Consider the following 25374-nt stretch of genomic DNA (forward strand, 5'->3'; position numbering starts at 1 on the left):
GTTTTTATTTTTCGTAGGTCGTTGCACAATTTTCTCTGATCTGAGCATTGTAACCTATGATGGAAATAATTTGGCTTTATTCAAAGAAGCATCCTACATTGTTAGTCAAACTCAAGATGAAACTATAAGCATCCATGTCCTTGACTGTAGAATGGTAACTAATGTTTATCAGCTAACAAAGGATGTTCAGTACTGGTAATAAGATGTATCTTGGGAATGAGTTACATATATATTCCTCTAATGCACATCTTTCTAAATAACAGGTTATAATATTTGTATGCAATTGTGTTTAATTATTCAATCCTGTGCAATATCTATGAATTGTACTTGTACTTTACAACACTTTGCAAGAATTGTATGGGCATAGTTTATTCTGAAACAGCTGGAAGGTGAGAGGTAGATCCATATTATCTTATTTTATGTGTAAAACAGGCAATGTTGTGAGAGATAAAATGGACATTCATTTATTAGTCACTCCCACCAGCATGTAAATTGTACCATTGCAGAGTGCTTTTTTTTTGTATCTAGCTTCATTTGACTTTACTGCGCGAAAGAGAAGATATGTAGAATTTGAAAGAACTTTCTGAAGCTGCATTAGCCCACTTGGCATTTCATCAGGCACTGCCTTGCGGAGTGAGGATTAACACACTTGAATTCCTTATTAAGTTTCATTCAACCCTAATTTTGTTTCAAGGAATGCAGGCTAGCACAGCCTAGCAATGTATTTCATTGTATCACTTTTCATATATTTACACGTGGAAAAATTTGCACTGGAAACACCAATCTTGAGATCCCTAAAAGAATGTAGTATTGTCAGAAAAAATTAGACCACCTTGTACATTTCTAGGTCTTGGACAGGGGCAAGTATTTGCTGTTTCAGAGAGGGAAGAGAAAAACCCTACAAGAAGCAAATACAGAATATCTTGCCTAGTGTAGAGATTGGCTTTATGTCATGAAGAGTTAAGTGCTCATGAGTGTGGAATAATTGCCTTTACAAAATTCTTTTAACTCCAGACTCTTCTGTGAAAGCTAGGTAATGTTGACATCCATATGAATATTCACACAAGGTTTGGTCATGAATAGTGTAGTACCTTATCGAAGTTAGTTCTACAAGTTCAATATGATTGGTATGACAAAGCAGATCTGTTTCTGACTTTCGTATTTTTGCTTTATGTTATATTAAATGCTATTTCTTTTTTGTTCAACACCTTGTAGCTCTATAAGTGTGCATGTATTTCTGATCCATTTCTTCTGTACTGTTCATTGATCATATAAATTCATCATTCCCAGTCCTCTTTTTGCTTACCTTCAGATATGTAGTTCCTATTTTTCAATGTCCAAACAGTTATTCTGCTGTACTTTTTCTTTTTTTTTTTGATACAACACAGTTCCTAACCACAATAATATTTTGTTTGTGTATTTTGCAAGAATGCTATCCAGATGAACTTTGTAGTCCAAACTTTAAAGTACAAACAGCAGCAGCTTTCCTGTCTTAAAAATATACACAAACAATCCTTAATGTCCTGGTATCTAAAAATAATGAACAGCTAATGTATAAAGCTTTTGCACATTATCACTCTGGTTTATATATTTTGCTTTCTCCACAGAATAATTCAAATTCAACTTCCCTGTGCCTTGCAATGTTGAATTTAACCTATGTATCAAACCAAATTATTATCAATCGTTTAAGTAGAAAAGTAAGTACTTTGAGGTTTTAATTTTCTCTGCCTTCTAGATAGCATCTTATTTCTGTAGTCATCGGCTATCTTCTCATGTGGATATGGAAGTTTAGCATAAGACACAATAGATAATATATTTTATTGTTAGGACTTGGGAATTTAGTAAACTCCTTTTAAATTCAAAGAGTCAAACTGTGATAAAGGGACAGTTAATGAGGTAAGTCACAGAGTAAGGCAGTTAAAGTGATTGTTTTTCTCTTTAGTGCTTAGATATCTTTGTGAAGATGAGCCTAGCTTCTTTTTAAATTAGTTAGGAGATAGATTCTTAAACTGTTGAAAATCTGACTTTAGTTCTTCTACCTACAGCATTTGGTGCCTGACTTTTAAACTCTTCTCTGTGTGCATTTTAGATAACAGTAAATTCAAGATTTGCTTGGCCTACTGTTAGAAAATATGGATACAAGGTAGAGGATTCAGGCTTCAAGTATGCTGTTGAGACCCCAACAAAAATCAGAATTCAGTGGTTTCACAACACAGGTGTGATGATCATAGAGTTCAATACTACCAGAGAACCAAAAGCTTTGGGACTATGTGGTAAGTATAGAGTACTGCTAGAAATAAAGATATTCAGATGCTTTGATAAGGAACCACATTTTCCTAATTACATCTTTTGTAGAATCTTGTTTAAAAGAGTTATTGCAGATCACTGCAAATTAAACAAACAAACAAAAATCTATTAACATGAAATGATTAATAAGTTGGTTGGTTGTTGAAATAACGTTTAATACCTGTCAATGTAATCACTTTTTACTGACAGTTTTGCTTCTGAATGTAGCCCATTTGAATCACAAGTACAATTGCTGTAATCAAACCCAAATAAGTAAGTCAGACATGAATCTGTAATGTCAAATAAGGTCATTTACAGATTTAGTGTTTGCTGTCCATCTGATAGGAAGTGATCTGTGCTATTTTCAGTTTCTAAAGGTCAGAATTCACAGGAACTGTTAACTTGAGAGAATCTATCTTAATTTATCTGTTAGAGGAAATAGTTCAGGGGGAATTTTTTAATAGTAATGGGTTAAATAACCACAATAGTGCACTCCATTAGGTCTGCTCAATCGTTTCATGTAGTTACTTTTTTTTTGCAAGCATGTTTTTGTGTTGTTCTATATCCTTACTCTGACACCTGAATCTGTAAATTTATCTGCTGTAATTTGGAGCTGGAAACCAGGGTTATGGAGTTCATAATTACAGTGGAAATCTTGCCAGTTTCAGAAAGGGCAAATGGCTGTAGATCAGTATCAAATACCAGTGATAGCTCAGTCAAGTTCCAAGTCCTGTGGACAGTAATGCTTCTTGCAAAGGAAGAGAGTTTGAATTTACTGCCATTTTGAAACTGGGTTATTATCTGTGATTTGCTCTGACCTTTGTTTTTAATATCATTCTTTCTCTGTACGGCTAATTGTAATTAGATCAAACAGAAATAAGAACGTAAAGATAATATTTTTTAGTAGGCCTGATTCAAGTTATACTCGAAAGTCTCTTTTGCCTTTACCTGTTTGATTATTGTGATAGGGAGAATTAGGAACATTACATTCCTGGTTTACACGGCCCATTAGCAAGATGACAACATGTCACTGTGGCTGGTGTTCCATGCACAACTTCTTTGGAGAATGTGCCATGTATTTCTGGTATTCATCTCTGATTGGGATTCTCTGTATAAACCTGCCTGCACGTTGCTGTCTGTTGTGACTCACCAGAACCCGCTTTAAGGTTGCCCTGCACCTTTTCAGGGTAAATTAGTCTACACTGAGCTATCGTGCTTTCTGTGTTTGTTTGCTTCTTGTTCTTGAGCTTTCTCAGAATGCCTTTAGGCTGATCTGCAGTACCAGTAGATCCTAATATCTCAGCTTCAGGTAAAACATGGAACTGAAGGCACCATTACAGTTTTGTAGCAGCGAGTATCCCTTGGAAGTATCTGCATCAGACAGCAGTGCCTTTAACAGTGACTGGATCAGGCAAACATGGCAAGTGGTGAAGAGCTGGTATGGGATATGAGGGATGTCACAAGGGATTATGGACATCTCTGTAACAACACTGGTGAAACAGTGCAAGCATGTCATTGTAGGTGCAGCCAGGTCCAGCCAAGTCAAACGTGAAACCTTAGTTTTGCTGTGTTTTCTTGTCAATGTACAAGAAAACTGGAAAAAGTTAAGTCAGACAGGGTAGCAGTCCCTTCAGAGCTCTCAGAAGTCAAGTCAGTACTTTCTGTTTGTGTTGCATAGACTCACAACCTCTGAATATTCAACCAGAAACATTTTTGGTCAATTAATATTTACAGCTTCAAAAGCTGTTTTCCTCTTGAATGCTTATTGCGATATCACTGATTTTCAGTGGCTTGCTCATAGTGAAAAATACTAAAACACCAATTTTCTAGAAAAGGGTTAAATTCACCAGTAATTGCTGAACAGATATCTTTAGAATTATTATGAAAGTTTCTTGAAACATCAGAAGAATGCTTTCTAGAAATCTGATACAAAAACATCAGAAATTGTGATTAGGAAGAAAAAATGGTAGACTGATTTGTCATTCTGCTTTTGTACCGGCTGGCTCTTAAAAGACTTTCCAGCAGAGACTGTTGTAATACTTGGATGTTCTGTGTTAACCAAATTGCTCTCCATGTGCTCTATGTTGCTTCCTTTGTTCCCCAGTGTTTTGAAAATGCCAGCTACCTTAGTTTAAACAGAAACAAGATGTAATGCTGCATTCTGTGAAGAAACTAAATAAAAGATTGCTTTCTTCCTGCTGAGTGGTAATATAAATGTACCGGGAAGTGCCAAAAGCTGCACTTTTATGTTAGCTCTTAAGCCAAAAGATGTTCAACACTGCCCAGAAGCATAAGTAAAAGAAGGTGTTACACTTTTGAAGTACAGTATCAGATAGGCATCTTGACATTTAATGGGAGTTGCCTTTTCCAATAATATTTGCAGTTTTCATTTGTTGCTATACATGGAGGTGCTTTGTAACCTTTTTTTTTTTTTTTTAAACCCTTCTTTTTTTTAAAAAAAAGTATTTTTTTTCTTTAGTGCTTGTGCAACTCAGCAGTGAAGCTTGCATGTCATCGCTGGGCTCTGAACAGCACATTTACATGTGATAGTTCTTGTTTCATGCATGTGCAATTCACAGATACATCTTTACTTCACTTTGTGTGAAGTTCCCATATCTTTATCCTACAAAACTTTGCATGTTTGTTGTGGGTTGTGATACTGTCATGTTGTGTACATTTTTTAGAAAAAATGTGTACTTTTTTAATTTATTTTAAGTTTTTTAAAAGCAATTTACTTGTTTGAATATGCCACTTCAAACATACTTGACAATGAACTGTCCAGTGTTAACCTGCTCTTTTCTTTTGGTAATACATAGGTCTTTGTGATAGAAGCTTGGAAAATGACCTGATGCTACCCAACAGGACAGTGTTAAGCAAAAGTGATGCTCCATCGACTTTTATAGACAGCTGGCAAGTGCCAGACACATTAAAGTATGTTGGAGAAGACAGGCACCGGGAAACTAATTGCTCAGTCATGGACTGCTCAGAGTGCTTAAGACTGGTTTTGAACCAGACCTTCAGCAGCTGTCACCCTTATGTATGTTAACTATTTTGGAAGCTTACATTTTGAGAGAGATGCTGTTGTGATAGAATTTTGTACACTTGATAGTTTCATTAATGTGGAACTACATGTAACCACATTTATGGAATGAGATATATACTTTTTTGTATCTTCGGTTGTGAGATAAAAATAACTGAAGAGTGCAGCAAATTGATAGGACAGTTGCAATAAGCAACTGACAATTTCAGAATTCCTAATATATCTCTGTTAGTTTTGGTAATAGCATCTAATTTATAAATCAGTCCCAGATAATTCAATTGAATCAATAGGATGTACAGCAAAGTAAAATAATTTTAGGACTTATTTCATATTTAAGTGTTCAGTAATTTAACAAATTCCAGATCACAATGCATAATGTAAAGGCCTGCTGTAAAGGGCTGTAAAGAGCAGGAATTCCAGCTTACAGTGAGGAAAGGGACCCCTTAAAGTAAGCATAAGTAGAAAACTGTGCAAACAAAACATTTATTTGTGCTCCTGTGAGTTCATTTACCATTTCAACTTTTGTATATCGTTGGGTTTGATGAAGAGGAGGTCAAAACCAAACAAAAGCACATAGGAAGAAAGAATGGAGTCCAGTTAGTAATTATGTCTTCCGTTAGAAAAATTATATTAGCTTTTGCCTTGGCATTTATAATAGATGAAACTGAAGAGTATAAGGACATCTCTCACATCTCTCTCTCTCTTTTTTTTTTAAACATGTTCAGGAAACCTTCCCTTAAATACCAGTAGACACTCTGTAGACCAATAAAGTCAGATGGTCCCTTTTTCCTGTGAACCAAGAACTTTTGCCTTTGTTTGTAGTTGTTTGTAGCTGATATTTTAAAAAGTCAATCTTTTTGCTACATAGCAGGGTCTCTACAAAGGTACAATATTTTTGATTTTTTCCTTCTTAGGTTCCACCTCAGCTATTCTGTGATATATGGGTTCAAGACACCAAGTACATTCAAAATCCATGCATCTCACTAGCTGCCTATGTGGCAATGTGCAACAAATTTAATATTTGTATAGAATGGAGGAGCTCTGATTACTGCCGTAAGTATTCTCCATGTATGCGTACCTCTAGTGTTTGCTGAGACAAAACCTGCCTAGTAATAACAGTGTAAGTTGAAAATGTCACTGCTCCTGGGGTTTTCAGGTACCTTGGAAATTATTATTGAGATAATAAATTCAGCAGCTTTTATCATAAAATAGAAAGCAGTGTGCAAAAGGAATCAGGCTCATTATATCCATTTCACAGATTGAAAAGTTAAGCATTTTAAAATGTATGGCCAAATGGGACCTATACTTGTCAGCAGGGCATGGGCATGTCATAATGTGCTGCAAATAAAACCAATAGTCATGGAGTCTAAAGCTTAAAAATAGTCAGATTTAAAAATATATATATTCAAGTTTGTGTGAATTTCAATTGCAAATATACGTTTAAAAAGAGACCTTACAAAATATATCTGTAAATATAGTTAACTACTCCATCCATCATGACGGGATGCATACTCTCTTGGTTTTATACCACAGTGTATCTGGTGGTACACACCTAGGAGGGAAGAACAATGAAGTCCTAGCTGGATTTTGTGGTCACTACGCATTAACATGCTGTGGACTGTTTTTTAAAAGCCTGAGTTCCTCTATTTACAGGGCTCCACTAGATATTTCCTGTGGGGCATTATAGCCATTTTTAGTAGCGTGGAGCCGAACAGAATCAACCTCCTCTCCCAATTAGCTTTTAAGTTAATTAAGTCTAAACTGGAACCTTCTTTATTATTGAGCAGACAGTCCCTTTGTGAATTGGGCGTCATCTCATTACCATCATTCCATTACCATTACATGGTAAGGATCCTACTGGCTGTTCACAGAACCACAGTGTTGGCATTCGTAGCCATTCTCTTTCTGCCATACATATGCAGCTTGTATGTAACCCACATTTAAGCAGTTTTGATCCATCATGTTAAGTTTTTGACAGCAAAGGTTAAATCAATCTATTCCAGCATGCACTCATTACATACCAATGAATCTGCATTAATAGTATAAAGAATGTTAAGTTTAATTATGTCCATGGACTTTAAAATAACACACCTCATCCAAGAGAGTGATTAATGTGAATATCTATTAAATATAGTAATGAATTCTTGCCATTCTTTTTTGTTCCAAATAAAACAAGGCTGAATTTGCCTTTACATATATCTTTTTGTAACAGACTATACTTTGCTCTTTAGTTATCACTGTTTTCTTTATCCACTGCAAAGTACTTGATGTGTTTCAAACCACTGCATTATTAATCTGTGTATTAATCTGTACATTATTAATCTGTGTACCATTATCAATCTGGTATTTGTAAATGTTTTTCAAGTATGAATTATTTTGTGTCAACACTTTTGCATGGTTTTTTATCTCTACCACCAAAATGCAAAACAAAGCCTGATACAAATGTTACCGCAAAGAAGTGAAGTGCTTGTGAAATTTCTTTTTGTTTGAATTTGTCATGTAGAAGATGTGTAACAGTGTTTTAGACTGGTAGATCCTACTGAGTTGGCAAACAACAAGTTGACAAGAAGACAACCATGTCTTCTCTTAGGTAGTACACCCTCATGTGATTAGGTCTTCAGATAACTGATTTATTTCATTTCTAGCCTTCCCCTGCTCTGAAAACTTCTCCTACCAGGCTTGTATAGCTGCCTGTGAGGTTCCAGATAGTTGTCAGAATAATGAAGTTGCTTCTCTGGACTCAAACACCTGTTCAGTGTTGACAGAAGGCTGTGTCTGTGCTGGAGGGACCATCCTGCACCGAGCTCACACTGCTGTCTGTATTCCTGAAGAAAAATGTGGTATGTTTTGATGTGATTTTCTTCTTTATTGTCTGCAAGCTGGTGGTCAGATGCTTCATTATCCAGGCCTGGTCTGATGTTGCATAGGCTTTGCATATGTTGTTCAGCTGAGGCCTCTGGGGATTCAGTAAACATTAACTTTACAGGTGGGCAAGCAAGAAATGTCCTTGTGGCATATGACTTTGCTCAACTTCTCTCAGCTGAAGGATGCCCTTAAAAATGGTAGGTTTTACTTAAGCTTATGTGTTCCATTATTTGAAGTATGTTAGTCTTGGCCTCCTTTTCACCTTGCCCTTTGCCAAGGAGTCCAACCTATTGATACTAAATGGAATTCAAAAGTCATGCAGCAACAGTTAATTACACGTTTTGGATTATATACGTCCTATCTTCTATCTGCCAGCATTGATAATTCTTTTCATTACATTTCTGCCTGAGGACACCAAATTGTGGACCAATACTTAACACTAACAACACAAATCTGAAAGATGCAATTTTAAAAACAGATTGCGCAAAGCAGTGTAAATTAATAAAAGTTTTGTCATGTATGAAATACAAAAGCAAGTTCTTTTCAGATCACAGGTTTAAAAACAAAGGTTCAGACTGGGATCTTAAATGCCTAGCTTTGCAGTGGAGACTCAAAACAAAGTGGAGATCCTGATCCTCAGGAGGGTATTGAGTGTCTTGCATTTCCATACAAACTCAGTCTCAGACTGTCTCCTCTTTAACTTTTTTGTTGGGGTAATATGGATAAGTGATGCCTTAAAAACTCTGGAACTTTTATAGTTCTGTACCCTCTGTGGAAGAAAATGGTGGTGAAAACTGGAAATAAAAAGGAATCGCTTCTATCTTCTCTTGTCCTGGTCTAGCTTGTACAGACAGCTCAGGAACACCTCATGCTGTTGGTGAGATCTGGAAAACTTCTTTGAGTGGATGCTGTATGGAAAAATGTGTTGACAGTGAGACTATTATTCCAATGGAGTACAATTGTTCAGATATCCATAATTTAGACTGTCAGCGATTTGCAGAAGTGGCCTTGCTTGTTCCTGGTGATCAGACATGTTGTCCTCAGAAGATCTGTAGTAAGTATTCTTTAATGATTACAAATATTACCCACTGAAATATGCAAATAACCTTTCCCTGTGGTTTATTTTCCTGTTACACATCCTATTTTTGAAGTGTATGGTAATTATTTGAATTTATAGATTGTGCAGAAAACTGTAAAATCTTTGCACCATTGGCTCAATGTCTAGTGGGATTTGGGGGAAAGGGAGAGGGAGGTGAGAAGTGTTCTAAGAACTGAAAAAGCTGTGATTATTTGGTATGTATTGTGTTCCTCGCAGTTGTACAGTCTAATGATCTATTTTAACGTCCAAACACAAATCAATGATATAACTAATTATTAGAAAAAGATATCAGATGACTTTACAAAGTCAGCACTAAAAAAAAAAAAAAGGTTAAAAGCTTTTATATTTTCTTAATTCATATTTAGCTTAAAAAGGCCATCTTCAAAACAAGTTGCAAGTTTTCCTGTTTTGGCCACCTGGGTTGATATTGTTCCAATGAATTTTCCACAAGAAATATATATATATTTTTTTTTAAGTGGAGATTTCACAAGAATTAAGCTCTTGTTTAATTTTGCCTCCACAGAGAGTGTGGCAAATACTGGACACTTCTGATCTTGGTCTTGGTTTTTTTTTTGCTAGTTTGTAGTGGGGGTATCAAACTGCAAATACTGCTCTGCGAATACTGCTTTACACTACTCAACTTATAAATGCATAAAGTAGTTTAGAAGTTTTCTTTTTTTTTTTCTTTCCCTTTATGAAATAGTTTGCAATCAGAGCCTTTGTGAATCCCTAATCCCAGAATGTAATGGCTTGGAAAAGCTGGTCACTTACTACAGTGAAGAATCCTGTTGTCCCAACTATGTTTGCGGTAGGTTTCTTTTGAAAAGGTAACACAGTTCAGTGTGTAAAAGACAGTAAACTAATAGATCAACTTTTTAGCAAAAGAAAGTTAGCATAGACATCATTGTTAATATGTCAATTTAAAAAAAAATTTCTTTCATCTAAAAGCTCAGGGTTGGACTACGCCTTAGTGCGGACATAAATGAATATTTTGTTTAATGTTCAGGCAAGGAAGGATGTGTGTATCACTTTGTGATACAAAATAAAAGGATTTCTAAAGGGTCTTGTAATATTTCTCTGCTCTACGTTGTCATTTCTTACACATAAAGCATAACTAAAGAGGAATGGTGTACTTTACATAAAGAAATAATCTGTTGTGCTTGTTTCAGAATGTGATCCAGCAAAATGTGAACCAATGGAGCAGATGCCAAGCTGTCAAGAGGATCAAACATTAATTGCTGCTCGGGTGGAGAGTACCTGCTGCATATCCTATATATGTGGTATGGAATCCTGGCTTGCTGAGTCTTTAAGTGTTTTTGCATATGCAATGATGCCTGCTAATAACTTCTCAGCTAAGGTTCTTTGTACTTGCTACAACTCTCCAAGCATAGTAAGGCTTGAAAGTGGCATTTAGGTTTACAGGACATAGGAAATGGCAACAACCACCGAAAATCATAGGGTGGTTTTGTGCAACTGAGTAGTGTTCTTGGGTAATGTAGAGGAGTGATGGTGGAGTCCATGGGTGAAGCAACTGAGGGCTTTTGAGAGCCTCTCCGTGCACAGTGTGTGGACTGGCTGTAAGACTGTTTTATCTGAAAGAAGACTGAAATTGTATGTGCTTTTGTTCCCTATATCCTGGTATTGTATCAGGTGTGGCCAATCTTATTTGATGGGAAACATAACATATGAGAGTATTATGCAAATTTATTCAGTTTCCTTGGGGTTGACCCTGAACAACTTAATTCAGTAATGAAATTGCACTTTTGGTATCAGTTTAGGAGCTCTGTTTGTTACCATAGAGTTGTTTTCTGTATGATAATAATGTGATAATGATATGTCCTGTAGGCTTCTTTTGAATGGACTCCATTTTTGCATGTAGATTTCTATGAATCATAGGCTGTCATGTTGAGTAGCATTTCCATGTGCAAAAATTTGAACCTTCAAAGAAAACTTTAAATACACTTCTGTTATTTACAGTATTCAGGGAGTCACTTTGAGCATGTGATAGCAGCACGCTGCACTTGGTTTTTCTCTCTGTCCGCACAATATCCTTCTGTCTCTTTTTTGATTTGATGAGTCTTTGAGTAAATACCAGAATGTACCTACTGTGGTTTTGCTATGTGTTTAAGTGGGAGGATAATGCTGGGCTCACAGGAAATGCCTTTAATTGTGGATCAAAGGTATTCTATAGTCCTAGCAGAAGAAGCATTCCTGAAAACAACAGGGTGACTTGGCAGCAGAGAAAAACTAGGAAAAAAAAAATCATAACAAAAGAAATTGAGAGAAAATCCTGTTTGGTATGATCTGATTCACAAAGAGTTATTGCATTCATTCCATTTAATAGAAGGGACAAATAAAAGGCAAGCTGCACTGAATACTAGCCTCTTGTGTAGGGAAGGAATGACTTCAGAGTACCTCTGCTCTCTTTCATATGTGTCTGTGAGAAACTTATGGGTATGTGTTTCCTAGGCAGTAGTAAAATTTCTTCCTGTGTTTTAGTTTTAAATAATTGTTTTCTCCAGCATGCGGGGCTTGCTCTGATCAAATACCCAAATGCCAAGAAGGAGAAGTTCTTATTGTGGATGACAACACCACAGAGAGATGTTGCCCTACATACCAGTGTAGTAAGTTTGACTTGATTTTGATATTTTAAGTAACAGAGAACATAGCAAATTTTGTAGTGTGGATGTTCAGTGCCAAAAATGGTGGATTAGAGAGACAGCTCCATTGTGTATATAAGCAAACTATAATCTGTTTACTCTTTCCTTTTAAATCTTGACGTGCCTAAAGCATTATCTGAATATATGTATCATGGAGATAAATTTCAGGCCCCAAATTCTGGAGATTTAAAACTGTTTTAAATATTTGCCTAGGATAGTTGTACTCAACACTACTATTACCTGATGGCTAACAGTTAAATTTTGATCATCTGTCTTTTCAAGTAAGATGTTTTCTAAAAGTATTCGGTACAAATAAGCCATTTAGTATCTCTTGATTCATATTACCGCTCAACAAAATATGACGACCTTCTGTTTACTGGATTTTTTTCCCCCTTAATTTTAGTTTGTGAAATACATCGTTGTCCCGAATTCAAGTGTATGCTAGGCATGTCTTTGGTGGAGGTATGGAGCCCAGAGAAGTGCTGCCCATTTCGGACATGTGGTAAAAAGACTTTTTTTTATTTTAGTTGACTTAGAAAATAAGACACTGACAAGAGCTATGGCTTCCTGGGGTTAAGTCTTAAAAATTAATAAAGACATAGACTCTAAGTTGTGCAAATGGTTATCTGCCATGCATACAAGCCAGCTCTACCAGGGTGAACATCTTATGAACAGACATTGTAAAGTCACAGTTAGTAAATTATTTATGGCTTTAAAAAAAAATTGTGAGATGTTCACAAGTCAGGAATTTGACAGTTTACAAAGGTGGTAGTATATCATACATCTCTCTGTGATGCCTTAAACACAATTCTCCATTTCTTTATGTTGATTATAATGATTATCATTGCTTCAAAATAGCTAGAGGCTAGAATAATCGTATTTTTTTCAACATGTTCAGATGGACTGCAGATGATAAAATGCTGTAAATTGTTCTGATATGTAAAGGTGGTCACAGAAGCTGGTAATAGTTTTCAGGATGGATTAAAAACCAGATATAATTCTGGACTTCCCAGGCTGGTGTATTTCAAATACCTACCTGCAAGGCTTCTTCAGTGATGACCTGAAAATGTGGAACTTCTGTTCTCTGTGATGCTCTGTTTTAAAGAAATTGTATATAACTTTCTAATTCATTGTTTCTGTAATTGTATTTTGTTTTAGAATGTGCATGCGAAACAATCCCTAAACCTCAGTGTAAACTGGTATGGAATCCCTTGTATTTGTCATTGTGCTTTTATTATTTTGTTAATAAAAATATTTGTTAGTATCTTACTAATAGTTTTATCAGTAAAATATGGATTGGCATGTCATTCTCTTTTTTTTTAAATTGTTTTACAAGAAATTATTTCAGTTTTTATGAAGCGATTTAAGTTTTAATGTCTTGCAGAATAAAATGACTGTATGGTATTGATATTTCTTAATTTTTTATGACTATATGCTGCCCGGAGTATTCATAGAGTAGAACTACTTTCATGAATCCGAGGACAGAATTTTTTTCAATTGTCAGAACTAAATGCTTTAAAGCTTAGTGTTTAGTTAATATTATTTGTCATAGTGCATATATTAATCTGTATTATGCACCCAGACCATTGACTCAGCAAAACTTTTTAAATTGTATTCCACTGTGATTTGTTCTGCATTGCAAAAATGCATATTAGCATTGCTGGATTAGGTTCTCGGTCAGGACTGGATGTTTTATCCAGAAAATAATACTGCAGTGGGAATAATCAATAAAAATTCTAACTTGAAACCCTAGGAAGGAACTGAAAATAGTACTCAGTTTTCATTGAGGATTTTTTAGTCAGTAAACTTCAAATGGCTTTGCAAGTGCAGTTGTTAATTCATTTTATAGATGAAGAAACTTAGGCACAAGGAATCAGGAATGGGAGGAAAGTCTTCAATCGCATGCATGTAAACTGTGAAAGGAAAAATTAAAAAGTACATCTATACTGTTGCGATACTATTTACATCCATTAAGTTACTCCATGAAAAAATACACTCCACACTGTATGGAGAGTTCTGTATAAAGGCAAGCCATTGCATCATGTTGTTGGCCTGCCATAGCCTTCTTTGTTCTATGTGTCTCCTGTACTGACACCAACAACTGCTGCTATTTTTCAGGTGTAAAAAAAAAAATCCCATTTTGTTGTCATTACTAAATTTAATGCCACTGTGGGTGATCAAAATAGAAACCAAAGTAGACTTCTAGGGGCAAGAGATACTGTTATTTGAATCCTGGAGGAAAGGTGTTTACAAAAAAAAAAAAAAGATCAATATAAATGAGAAAGCACTGTCATTTTACTTATCTTTTTTTTTTCTTTTTTTTTTTTTTCCTGGTTTTATACCCATAGGGGCAGAAACTTCAGATGGATGAACAGTTTCAGAACAGTACAGAAAATATCTGTAACTGTGTTAAATACAAATGTGGTAAGTCTGAAAACAATTTGATTGAAAGAAACACCCTTTTTGGCAAGGTAATTGTAATTAACTATAAATTGTACATTTGAGCTTTGAACGTGGTATATAAGAGGATAAGACTGATAATTCACAGATAGCATATGAAAAGACAGGAGAACAGGACTGCTCTCTAAATATTTGGTTGATTATAGCTTGTCCTTGGATTCTGTTATTTCCTACAACAGGAGGTCTGTGCAGGGAAATAGAAGACAGAGTTTAGGAGAAGTTGGTAAGTGTTGACTAAACAGCCTAAGCCTTAATGAGTTGGAAGGAAGACTCCAGCAAGAAACTAAAACCCATACTTGATGTCCAGGAATAGTCCCACTAACCCATTATGAGACTACTCAGGAGCTGGTAGATATGCTTACGTGTTTTACGTGATCAAGGAGGTAGCGTTGAGCACCATGCAGAATTCATCTTGGCCCAGTAGTGTCTGAGAAAATTCAGGAAAAAATAATTCCTGGGGGGCACTCAGTTGGCCAATGAAGTTGGGATTGTCTTTGCATAGATCTCTACAGCAAAGGTATATACTTCTGAGCTATTTATCCTCTGCTCCCTCAGAAATCGATGGGGAGCAATAGCCATTCTCAGGCACACTTCTTATACTTAGGCACACTTCTTATCCTTAGGCACAATTCAAATTAGCTGAAGTCTGCACTGTCATTTTTGTGGTACTGCTGATAGAATTTTATTTACTTAGATTTCATCATCCATGGTTATCTTTGAAGTAATTTGACAGTTGTAATGAAGCATTAGTTCATTATTATTAACAGTTTACATTTGAAAATCTGACTTATATTTCTTGAAGAGTTAGAGTAGATTTTTCCATTCCCATTTTACTGTTTGAAATATTTTTTAAATATTTTGATACCAAGCTAATTGTCCTGAGTGAGCTGTTTATTTTTTTATGTATTTTTTTTTCTTGTAGTGAGAGACAAAGTTTGCCTGAGTAATGAGAGAGGTGTGCTGCTACCTGGACAGAAAATTGTGGAACACAGTCCAGATGGCATTTGCCGTATTTCTTCTTGTACAAATGTGATTGATCCTTCTACTAAATACTACCAAATAAACACATCATCAGTAGCCTGTGCTGTCAAGTGCAAAGCTGTAAGAAATTCAGGATTTTAGACATTTATATTGTGATTGTTGGTCTTCATTACATTTTGTTTTCTTTTTTTTTTTCCTTAGTAGACTATAGTCATGGGAACAAGATAGAAAAAGGAACTATGAGACCCCCCTCTAATGATGTGCTACCTCTCTTCGTAAAGCCTTAAATTCATAAGTATTTCACTGTGTGATCTATTCTCCCTAAAAATTACTCATTTTGCTGTGAAAATACAAGGTTGAATTTGGGTGACTGGAGCACAGAACAGTTTACTGTATTACACAGAACAGTATTACTAACAGTAAAGTCAGTAATAACCCTACTATTGCTTCCCTTTAGAAAGACAAGTGGACCTTATTTGATCTAAATTTTTTGAAGTTGAGATCATGTTTAGGGAGGGTTTTGCACTAGCTTGATAGAGAGATGGTTTGAAGGGCTGGACAGATTTGTTCTCCCCTACAGTGCATCAGATTGCAAGTTGCGGTACCATCTCATGCATTTGAACCATCTACTGAAGGGGGCCAGTGCTCAGCAGGATCCCATGCAGAGTACAGTGCTAATCCTTAAAGGACCAATAGCATACTGCCACTTTGCATCTGTAGCTTTAGCTGCATTGTACTGTAAACCAGCACAAGTGCCAGACATGGTAGACTCAATAAGAGGTCAGTAAGAACTGGGAAGAGAAAACAGATTAATTAAATAAGAAAATGGTGTCTTTCTAGAAAATATGATACATAATCATAGGAATATGATATGGTTTACTTTCTAAATTATGTATGTGTTGTCTAATGTGTAAAAAGTCAAAATTTCAGTGGTTGTTGATATAACCTGTCAGGCTAACATTTGAAAATGATAGAAAGACCAGTTCATTCTCCAAGTTGGAGCTTCCTTCCCATTTACTTCAATCAAGATCAAAGGTATTTTATAAAAGGTTCCTGAACATACAGAGCACACAAAAAGCTAGTTACGTGCTTTTGAAAGTTACTTAAAAACTGTCCCTAAAATCAGATCCCCCCCCCCCCCCAAAAAAAAAAAATTCCCATTACACTAATAAAATGTCAAGTTGCACAATGGTGTCATACAAGGATTAATATATTTGATTTTGGCAGAACCAAGTCTATCAACCTCCAAAAGATTTAACAACTTGCTGTGGTAGCTGTAAGAACGTGTCATGTCTCCACACTTTCAACAATGGGACAGTTGCCAATTTTAAGGTAAATTTGTAAATGTCTTATTCTGTCAAAATATTCAGAAGTAAAGGAAAAAATCATGTAACACTCTACATACATTGCTGTATAAATTGTTCAAGTAAGATCTTTATTTGGCCAAATACTAGGAATTGTTTTGCATTTATACAACATTGTTTTTTGGAGAGTCAATTATATAGCTGTCTACGAGGATTAAAGGATTTTGACATACCAGAGAATAATAGTAAACCTGACTATTTTATAACCTCTTTACGTGATTTAGTAGACTTTAAGCTTTGTACTTAAACAGAACTTCAAGCTGCATCTAAATCATGTTTTGCTCTAAGTATTACAAACAAGATTGCATTCAAGGGAATTGTATAACAAATATTTGTAGTATTGTTTTTCCTGAGTTGCTGTGTAAAGATTCTGTTTTACAATTCTTAACAGCCTGGTACTATATGGATTTCAAACTGCATCAGATATGAATGCATTAACACAGCAATAGAACCAGTTCTAGTTGCATCTTCAATTGGCTGCCCACCCTTTAACGAAACAGAATGTGTGAAGGTCAGTGCTTAATACATTGTTTACATTCCACCTATGATTTATGATTGCATGAAAAGATTGACATTGACCAAATACTTTCTGACCTCAAGAAGGAGAAATTACAAATTCTTGCAGTGCCTGATCTTTGAAGATGAAAAGCTCTACCTGTACATGTATAGTGTGCCACCAAGACTGCCCAGTTACACAGATGAAGAGGCCACTTCTTATTCTCAGAAAGTATTTTCTCTTTTCCTGGAGGCTTGTAATATCAAGATAGTTCCTTAAGCAGCTGTCTGAACTTGGAAGATTTTCTGGGTTGAATAACATCTTTATAACTGACTTCTGTGTATGGCAATTTGATTTATCATGATGGTCAAAAACATTGAAGAAAATGAAAGATTGTCCAAATGTCAGAAAAATCTTTTCAACAGTGAGACATAAGGCTTTGTGGACTAGTTTTGCAGGAAAAGCAAAGGTTCTGTTGCTTTGAATTTGTAAAATGAAGTTAGACTAAGTACCAGCGAATGTATGCAAGAAGCATATCTCATATTCTTCTGTCTAGTTCTACGTTTTCATGCAGGTGGGAGTATACTTTCCTTAATGAACGACGGTACACAAGCAGGGAACAGTTCTAAAATAACTAGGTAGCTGTAGTTCTTCCTCACTGATAAAAATGTGTTGGTTCTTCGGAGAGTCTCAGTCACACAGCTGGCTTAAATGCTTTTTATTCCTGTTCTAGGCAAATTAAAAAAGAAAAGTTTCTGCTGTCTTCTCATAAAGTTTCTCATGTTTGTTCCTGTCCCAGAATCCAGTAATGTGTACTGCTGGGACCCAGTAGCTCAGTAAAAGTTTGTTCCTTCTTTGTTGCAATAAGGTAGATACGTATCAAAAAAAATAATAATAATGATAATAAATTGAATAGCTGTCCTTTGAGGCACAATAGACAATTATTCTTTGTTCTGCATAGGAAAGACATGGTGAAGAGTTAAAGCAAAGTGATCATCATGGCTTGAGATACTGAGTTGGACATCAAAAATCGGACTCTTCTTCAATGTAATCCCAAGAGAGTTTTACAAAGACTACTGCTGTTCTTCCTGCAGTACTCTGTCAAGTGCTTAATGCTACAGCACAGAAGACAGCCATGACACTCCACAATGAGAAGCGAATGGCCTCTCATTTAGATGAGACTTCTGTTTAGAATTCAGAATCCGTTTTTTTTGTGATTGCTGATATAGCCTCTGCAAGAAGTCAAGGTTTTGCTCTAAGCACCATGGTGTCAAACTTAACTAAGTAATTCCCTTTCCAAATTTGGCATTTTGTTAGCTAGTGACATATAGTGGTATTAAGTGACAGCTACTTAATAACTGATTTGTATTTAAAACCGGCAAGTTAGTTCATTTACATGTAAACCTTCATCAATGCACTGGTGTGTTGCATTTGCCTGAATAAAGTTATAAAGATGTAACCGTAAATAGCAGAGCTTTATCTGGAAGATTTTTCTAATAGTGCAGATATGTAGGAATGAATATTTGAAAAAAAAAAAAAAAAAGTGTTTTTTCCTCTTTTTTTATGTGTATCTTGGTCAGGTTGGAGGCTATGTTGTACCATTCCTGGAAGGATGCTGCAAAACATGTAAGTGATTAAATGAAATTCACAAGTTTCCACTCATCAAAACAGGTCTGTCTGATTGGTTTTTACCTTAGAAATAAGTTTAATGCTTTACTGCATGGAAGCTTGATTCTGACCTCACTGATCTCAAAGGACATGTTCTTTTCAGTCTCACTTATGTGAATGCTAGTGAAGCTAATGGAGTTAAACCAGAAAAAAAGTGATTTAGCATTGACGGTTTTACTACACTGATACAGATTGTGGCTGTCAAAGTCACTAACATTGCTACCTTAAGAATGGTGTAGTTCTCACGTAAGTCTCCTCAAAATATTAATTACTGCATTTAATATAGTAAAAGCTACTGTGTTTTGGAAGGTGCCTTAAAACATGCTTCAGTTACATTCATATCTTTGTATTTGATAAAAATGGAGATTGATCTATGCGGTTTGTAAGTGAATGCCATAAATACTTAACTAATTGTAATATTATCTTGGGTTCTCTTTATAAACATAGTTAAAAAGCTTTCAGGAAACTTCTTTTAAAATAACTTATAAAGAAAAAATCCACTTTTACTTGATTACCAAGATGTGTTTTGACATCTGTGAGAGCTAGTAAAGGTGCTCTGGAAAAAAATAAAATAATTCTCTACAGAATATGTTCTAAATATGCTAATTCTTAATATACATCATGAGCTAAGTACATTTTTTTTCTTAAGATCCTGGTACTTAGCTGAAACATTTTGGCTGATTCAGTGTAGAACTTAGCCTAAGGCAGACATCTAACCTGAAAAATTTATGCTCAAATACCTGAAGTTGAGAACATTACAAGCAATTGAAAAGGAGGATTTACTGGGCAGTATCATATTATCTAAGACAAAAAGGTGCAAAAATGTCACTCTCTTTGCATAAGTGGGTGCAGCAGTGAGCTAAAAGCTATTGATAGTAGGAGATATATGTAGGGAAGAGAGCAGGAGAAAGGTGCAGGTATTTCCTGATGGGTGGGATGGCACTTGAACAATCATGACTATCAGATACGGTATCATTTGTAGAGTTACTGCAGTGCGATATAAATTGCCAGCCAGGATGTAACTTTTATTTTTTTATGCATTACTTACTACACATTTTAGTACAAAGGTTCTTGAAACTGTGGAAGATCTGCTTTTTTTTTTCTTTTTTTTTTTCTTCTGCTCCCTGTCACTGTGAGGGAATGGTAATATCTTCATGATTTTTTCACTCTAATGGACCTGTGTTATAAACACTTGTTGCTAGTTCTGTAGCCAATTCTGCATTGGCTCTTTGAGATTGGTTTTTGAGATTATCTGACATTACTGTTCAATGCCTTAACAGCCTTATAAGCCAGTTTCTGAACAAATTTTTATTAAGATGGTTTAAAATCTATTAAGCTCCTCTTCAGCAAGGCAGAAGATACTGCTTCTATATTTAGAGAAAGATCATAATCACACTCTTAATTATTCAAGACAAAATAAAATTATTAACGTAGGACATGCACCGCAGAATACAATTAAACACTTAAAAATACCCAATGACTTCTGCAATTTGCATTTACAAGTACATTCATGTCATTGATTTCACAGCTCTTTATAGATAGCATGGTCAGTGAATCATGTAGTTCAGTCTGACTCAGAACAAATCTGGCGTGAGAGCTATCGGTCAATTGTAATTTGTGTGAGACATTTTATGAGAACAGTTATCAGCATGTCATTTTCTTTTGAACTTTTCTTTTTTACTTTATCATTGGAAACAGTTGTGATTTTTTGCTTTATTTTTTAAAATGAAGTCGTCTGTGTAAGCCCCAGGAGTTCCTTGAAAATCCAGAGTTTTTACCTGCACTGCTCAGAGAAAAAAATTATACTATTTCTTTCTTTCAGACCAAAAGAACAACTTGAATTTAGGGTACCAGATTGTCTTAGTTATATCAATGTTAGAAATAATTTTCTGAAGACATCTGTGATTGAACCAATTAAAGAATGACTAAAATAATTGGCCCACAATCTAATGCAGCATCCTAAGCAGTATGTTTGAATTCTTCCTGATTTTGACATTATGCAATGCAAGTAATATAGACTTTTTTAGGTTGAATTCATTTCTCAAGTATGTTGAAATCCAATAGCTCCAAAATGTTTCATAGTGATAGGGAATACTCTGTAACACACTGTTCAATATGTAATATTCTTACCAGGTTCTTCAGTGTCAATGTTCCTCCCATTCCTTGTTAGCCCAGTCACTCCTACAGCCTATGCTAACTGTAACACAGGTACATTTTCTGTAAATAAGTAGGATCAACCCAAACAGCATCATTGTTGATTTTCAACAATGTACTCCCTGATAGGAGCATCAGGCTTTACGTTGTCCAGTTCTGCCAAAAGCTGCAGTGTAGTACAACTTGCTCATGGTTCAGAATGACTCACTTTGTGGTTTGGTTTTATTTTTCATTTTGCACTGCGTGGGCAGTGCATTGTTGTTAGCCAACAATATACTGTTGGTAGTAAGCACCTGCGTAGTCTTTAGCTTGCTGCATGTGTAAAATTGCTGTGTTTAAAAAATGTAAGCTAATTCCATGATGTTTACAATGCTGTAGAACATAGAGACTAACAGCTTTGCTTGTTGCAGCTTATTTAATAAATAGTGTTTTTGCAAATGCTGTATCATATAGTTTTGCTTCCAGTGGCATATTCAGTAGAAGTGGCTCTTTCCCTTCCCTGCTATAGTTAGGACAGTATACTGAAAATAGCAAGCCTGTGTTTACTCCATGAAAATTTGAGATTTTTCTTTGTTCTTTTTAATCAAGCATGATAACTTTTGCAGTTGTAACATTGTATGAATGCAGTTGTTTTGGCATTTATTTTGTGAAAACACCTCTCCATGTTTCTATAAGAGAAATAATGTTGACTGTAATGTTGTACATTGCTGAGTGATGCATCCGTCATTAAATTTCACTCCTGACTCTAGGAATACTACTGTGAAGTCTAGATTGCTCCTTCATACTGACATCACTTCAAGTGACAGGGGTGTTGTGAGTCGACACAAAAAACACAAGGATTTTTGACCATGCAGAACGTGAAAAAGAATCTCATTATAACGTGGCCAATATAAGATGCTCGCATGCTTTGTAAGGCTGTTCAGGGCAAAGCACACCATGTTGTAGAGCTCATTAAAAGCCACTGGACATTAAAGCACATACATGGAAATACTTCATATATTCATTTCTTTATGAGTTGTGATGTACTTTCAATGTAGCCCAGATGACGTCATAGCCACAGTTGCACTGAATTCCCCATCCTACACGTTGTGTAAAAGAAGAAAGAACATGAATAAGACTGTGAGAAACACGAAAGAATGGTGAGTATTTTTATTTTCGAAAGCAATCTTTTCTTCTTTTCTCAATTTATTTTTTCCCTAAGCAAACATAATTCAATAATAGTTAAGCAATAGCCAGCCATTTCTGACTGTAGATTTTTATTTGCTTACAAGCAGATTCATTGCTGTCCTTTCTTTCATATTCTAGAAACTTCTGCTATGCCAGAGTCAGTAGCAGACTCTTATGTTGTTTTAAAAAAAAAAAAAAAAAAAGCTTCTTTTAGGGAAGTTCGACAGCAATTAAAACAGGGAAGTGGATATTGAGCATTAAGATGTAATAAACCTCTGTCACAGTTCAGTGTTAGATACTGGTCAAAACAGTAAGTCTTTCGTTGTCCTTTTTGGGAGCTAACATTATTCACCTTTTGTAGACATCTTTGGATTTCTTGGCTAAAAGAAAATGCAGTTCTGTAAGTGGAGAGTCATGTGGGACTGCATCATTGTGTGTAAAATCCGTGAAACTGTGGAAGCAGTTATAAGGGAACGAATGGTTTGGTTTTCTTACAGATCTTCAATGTGGTGTGTTTTCTTCAGCATACAGAGGATCATCTTAAGAAGAAACTGTGCTTTCTGACCTCTAACAACTGAACTTTGGACTGACCTTTGTTGCTTTTCATCAAAATGCCCAGGATTTTCTCCTTAAATCAAGTTTAACTGCTTTTACTTTATTTCATGAATTATTTTTTATCGTTTTTATTTCATCCATATACTTTGTACATACTTTTCTGAGAAAAAAATGTGGGCATAATGGTAATGAAAATGTAAATAAAACATTTTATATTGTTTATTTGTGTTCTTTTTCTTATTGAATAAAGCTGTACAGAAATACAAAGTCGTCGTTCCCCCCAGGTCTAGTTTTCTACAGATCCTGGTGTTGTGTTCATTTTAAAAAGTACTTATACAACTGGAATTCAGTTATTACTATTAATGTTTGTTACAGTTATTTAATAGAAAATACATTTTACACATTTTTAACAAGCTGTCTCACCAAAGTGGTTGATCAGTTTTACAAAATTTTATGAAAGGTAGAGGGGGCTTACTCTTAAAAAGCTTCTGAATGAAGAATGAACCTTTTAGAATTGTTATTGGAGATACAAGGAGACAGATACTTTAATGCATGAAATAGAATGTTTTAAAAGAATGTTTTCACTTAAATGGATCGTATAGCAAATGTCACTTTGTCAAAGCCGATTTGTGTATTTATTGATGGTATTGGGTGTATTCTTCTTTGCCTCTTGACCCCATAAAACATTCAGGAATGTTCTTGCCTCTGAAATGTTTAGAGTTTTGAACTGATATTTTTCAATCAATGCCCATTTTGCAGGCAAGGAAGATGGAAAATTCTGTAAAAAGGTGACTGTTCGGATGACTATTCGCAAGAATGACTGCAGGAGTAACACACCAGTAAGTAAACAATTACCACAATTTATTTTAATAGACAGAAAAAAAAAAAAGAAAAAGAAAAAGGAAGAAAGAGAACAAAAATTCCACAATGGTATTGTCTGCATTTCTCTTTTTCTCCCGGAGATGGAAGTCTCTGTGCTTCATAGAACTGTTTAAATGTTTCCCTATATTCTCAGCAATCATCTTTTCAAATAATAAGATAGATGAGGATGCGACTCCTGCTTTTGAATGCATTTAGGCTCGTGTTAATTTAGTGCAAATCCAAGCTCTTAGTTCACCCTACAGTGTATTATATCCAAATTAACTTTGATATGACAGACACTTGCCAACGGTATACTGCAGCTAAAACTACGGTAGATGTGTTTAATTTTCCGTCTGTGTAGGGAAAGTATTTAAATGCCAACATGAAAATAATCGTGGGTCCAGAAATTTGTCTTTAGACAGCAGCAGGATAATGTTGAAATGTGTAAGAAGAATGAGACACTATCTGTATGTCTGCTGAATGATTTACGTTAGGAAGACACCAGCAATGTCCTGCTGGGCAGTAAGACAGTGTGAGCAGCAAGAACAGTGCAGATGTCTGGTGTGAGATGTCTAAGAGCACCTGAAAAAGCTGTAATAGAAGAGTATAGGGAAACAGCTGTAACCTGCAAAATGACACTGAGTACGTTTTGTAGGGTGAATTGTTGTGCAGCCAGAAAATTTAGCTTCAGCAATAAGAAATGCATCAAACAATGCAAAACCTGACTTGAAAAAATTGTCAGTTTCTGTGCCTGTTTCTGTTACAGTCTGTATTAGTTTTTGTATATAATTATTAATAACAATCCTTGGCTTTCCAAAGGATTTTTTCGTCATTTTCTTCCAATAATATATTATTGTTGCCAGTATAGTAGCACTGCATTGGTATACCACTGAAATTAATACTAGAGAGTTATTGTTGGAACATTCAGTGTTATGTTCAAGTCAAGGTTGCTAAGAATACTTGAAAATTCAAACCCAAAATTGTTTCTGTGTGTCTATTAATACTGAAAACCTGCTGTATTATTGAAGAGAAAATGGAAAGTCATCATTAAGCTCAGTAAGATAACAACTGAAGCTTATCTAGGCAACATATTTTAGTGTTTATTTTTCAAACATAGTGGAATTTTGTAAGGGGCTAGAATAAATATCCCCACATTTTTAATTGCTTTGCAATTGGATTTGGGTGTCTAATTTCTTTAGACTCTCCTAACTTTCTTTCATAATTGCTTAAATTTGCCGGTTATTCTTCATATTTGTTACCAGGTGAACATTGTTTCTTGTGATGGAAAGTGCCCATCTGCAAGCATTTATAACTACAACATCAACACATACGCAAGATTCTGCAAATGCTGCAGGGAGCTCGGACTACAGAGACGAACTGTGCAATTGTATTGCACCAGTAATTCAACCTGGGTCAGCTATACAATCCAAGAGCCTACAGACTGTTCTTGCCAGTGGTCTTAAGAATAAATAAATACAAGGAAAGAAAACAGCAAGCCCAGCTGTTCCCAGCATAAGATAATTTGAATACTTTATCTGTTAAAAATAAAACATCCAACCCACTGAATTTTAATAGCTTAATGTTAAAAGATAAAGGAACAAAAATATTTTTGGACTCTTCTAAATTTCTAAAGAATGGCTTTGCATTGTTTTTATTGTGGTTTGTCTTCCTGTTTATTTCACAGGGATTGTTTTAAAACTTTTTGTGATGTGTGACAG

General features: G+C 35.3%; 1 protein-coding gene across 1 annotated transcript in view; it reads left to right on the forward strand.

The window, feature by feature from the left end:
• OTOG (otogelin) overlaps positions 1 to 25119 on the forward strand; it is a 109486-nt gene extending 84367 nt beyond the window's left edge. Inside the window, exons 39-57 of the mRNA XM_035550201.1 lie at positions 18 to 154; positions 1608 to 1697; positions 2090 to 2273; positions 5103 to 5323; positions 6241 to 6379; positions 7972 to 8166; positions 9033 to 9245; positions 9994 to 10098; positions 10460 to 10570; positions 11813 to 11914; positions 12354 to 12452; positions 13109 to 13149; positions 14299 to 14374; positions 15333 to 15511; positions 16619 to 16723; positions 17147 to 17266; positions 18832 to 18877; positions 23555 to 23634; positions 24919 to 25119. Of these exons, the coding sequence (XP_035406094.1) occupies positions 18 to 154; positions 1608 to 1697; positions 2090 to 2273; positions 5103 to 5323; positions 6241 to 6379; positions 7972 to 8166; positions 9033 to 9245; positions 9994 to 10098; positions 10460 to 10570; positions 11813 to 11914; positions 12354 to 12452; positions 13109 to 13149; positions 14299 to 14374; positions 15333 to 15511; positions 16619 to 16723; positions 17147 to 17266; positions 18832 to 18877; positions 23555 to 23634; positions 24919 to 25119 (2444 nt within the window). The remainder of the gene's footprint in view (positions 1 to 17; positions 155 to 1607; positions 1698 to 2089; positions 2274 to 5102; positions 5324 to 6240; positions 6380 to 7971; positions 8167 to 9032; positions 9246 to 9993; positions 10099 to 10459; positions 10571 to 11812; positions 11915 to 12353; positions 12453 to 13108; positions 13150 to 14298; positions 14375 to 15332; positions 15512 to 16618; positions 16724 to 17146; positions 17267 to 18831; positions 18878 to 23554; positions 23635 to 24918) is intronic.
• The last annotated feature ends 255 nt before the right edge of the window (positions 25120 to 25374 follow it).

The sequence above is a fragment of the Cygnus atratus genome, chromosome 5, assembly GCF_013377495.2.
Source record: "Cygnus atratus isolate AKBS03 ecotype Queensland, Australia chromosome 5, CAtr_DNAZoo_HiC_assembly, whole genome shotgun sequence".
In the NCBI taxonomy this organism is placed as follows: domain Eukaryota; kingdom Metazoa; phylum Chordata; class Aves; order Anseriformes; family Anatidae; genus Cygnus; species Cygnus atratus.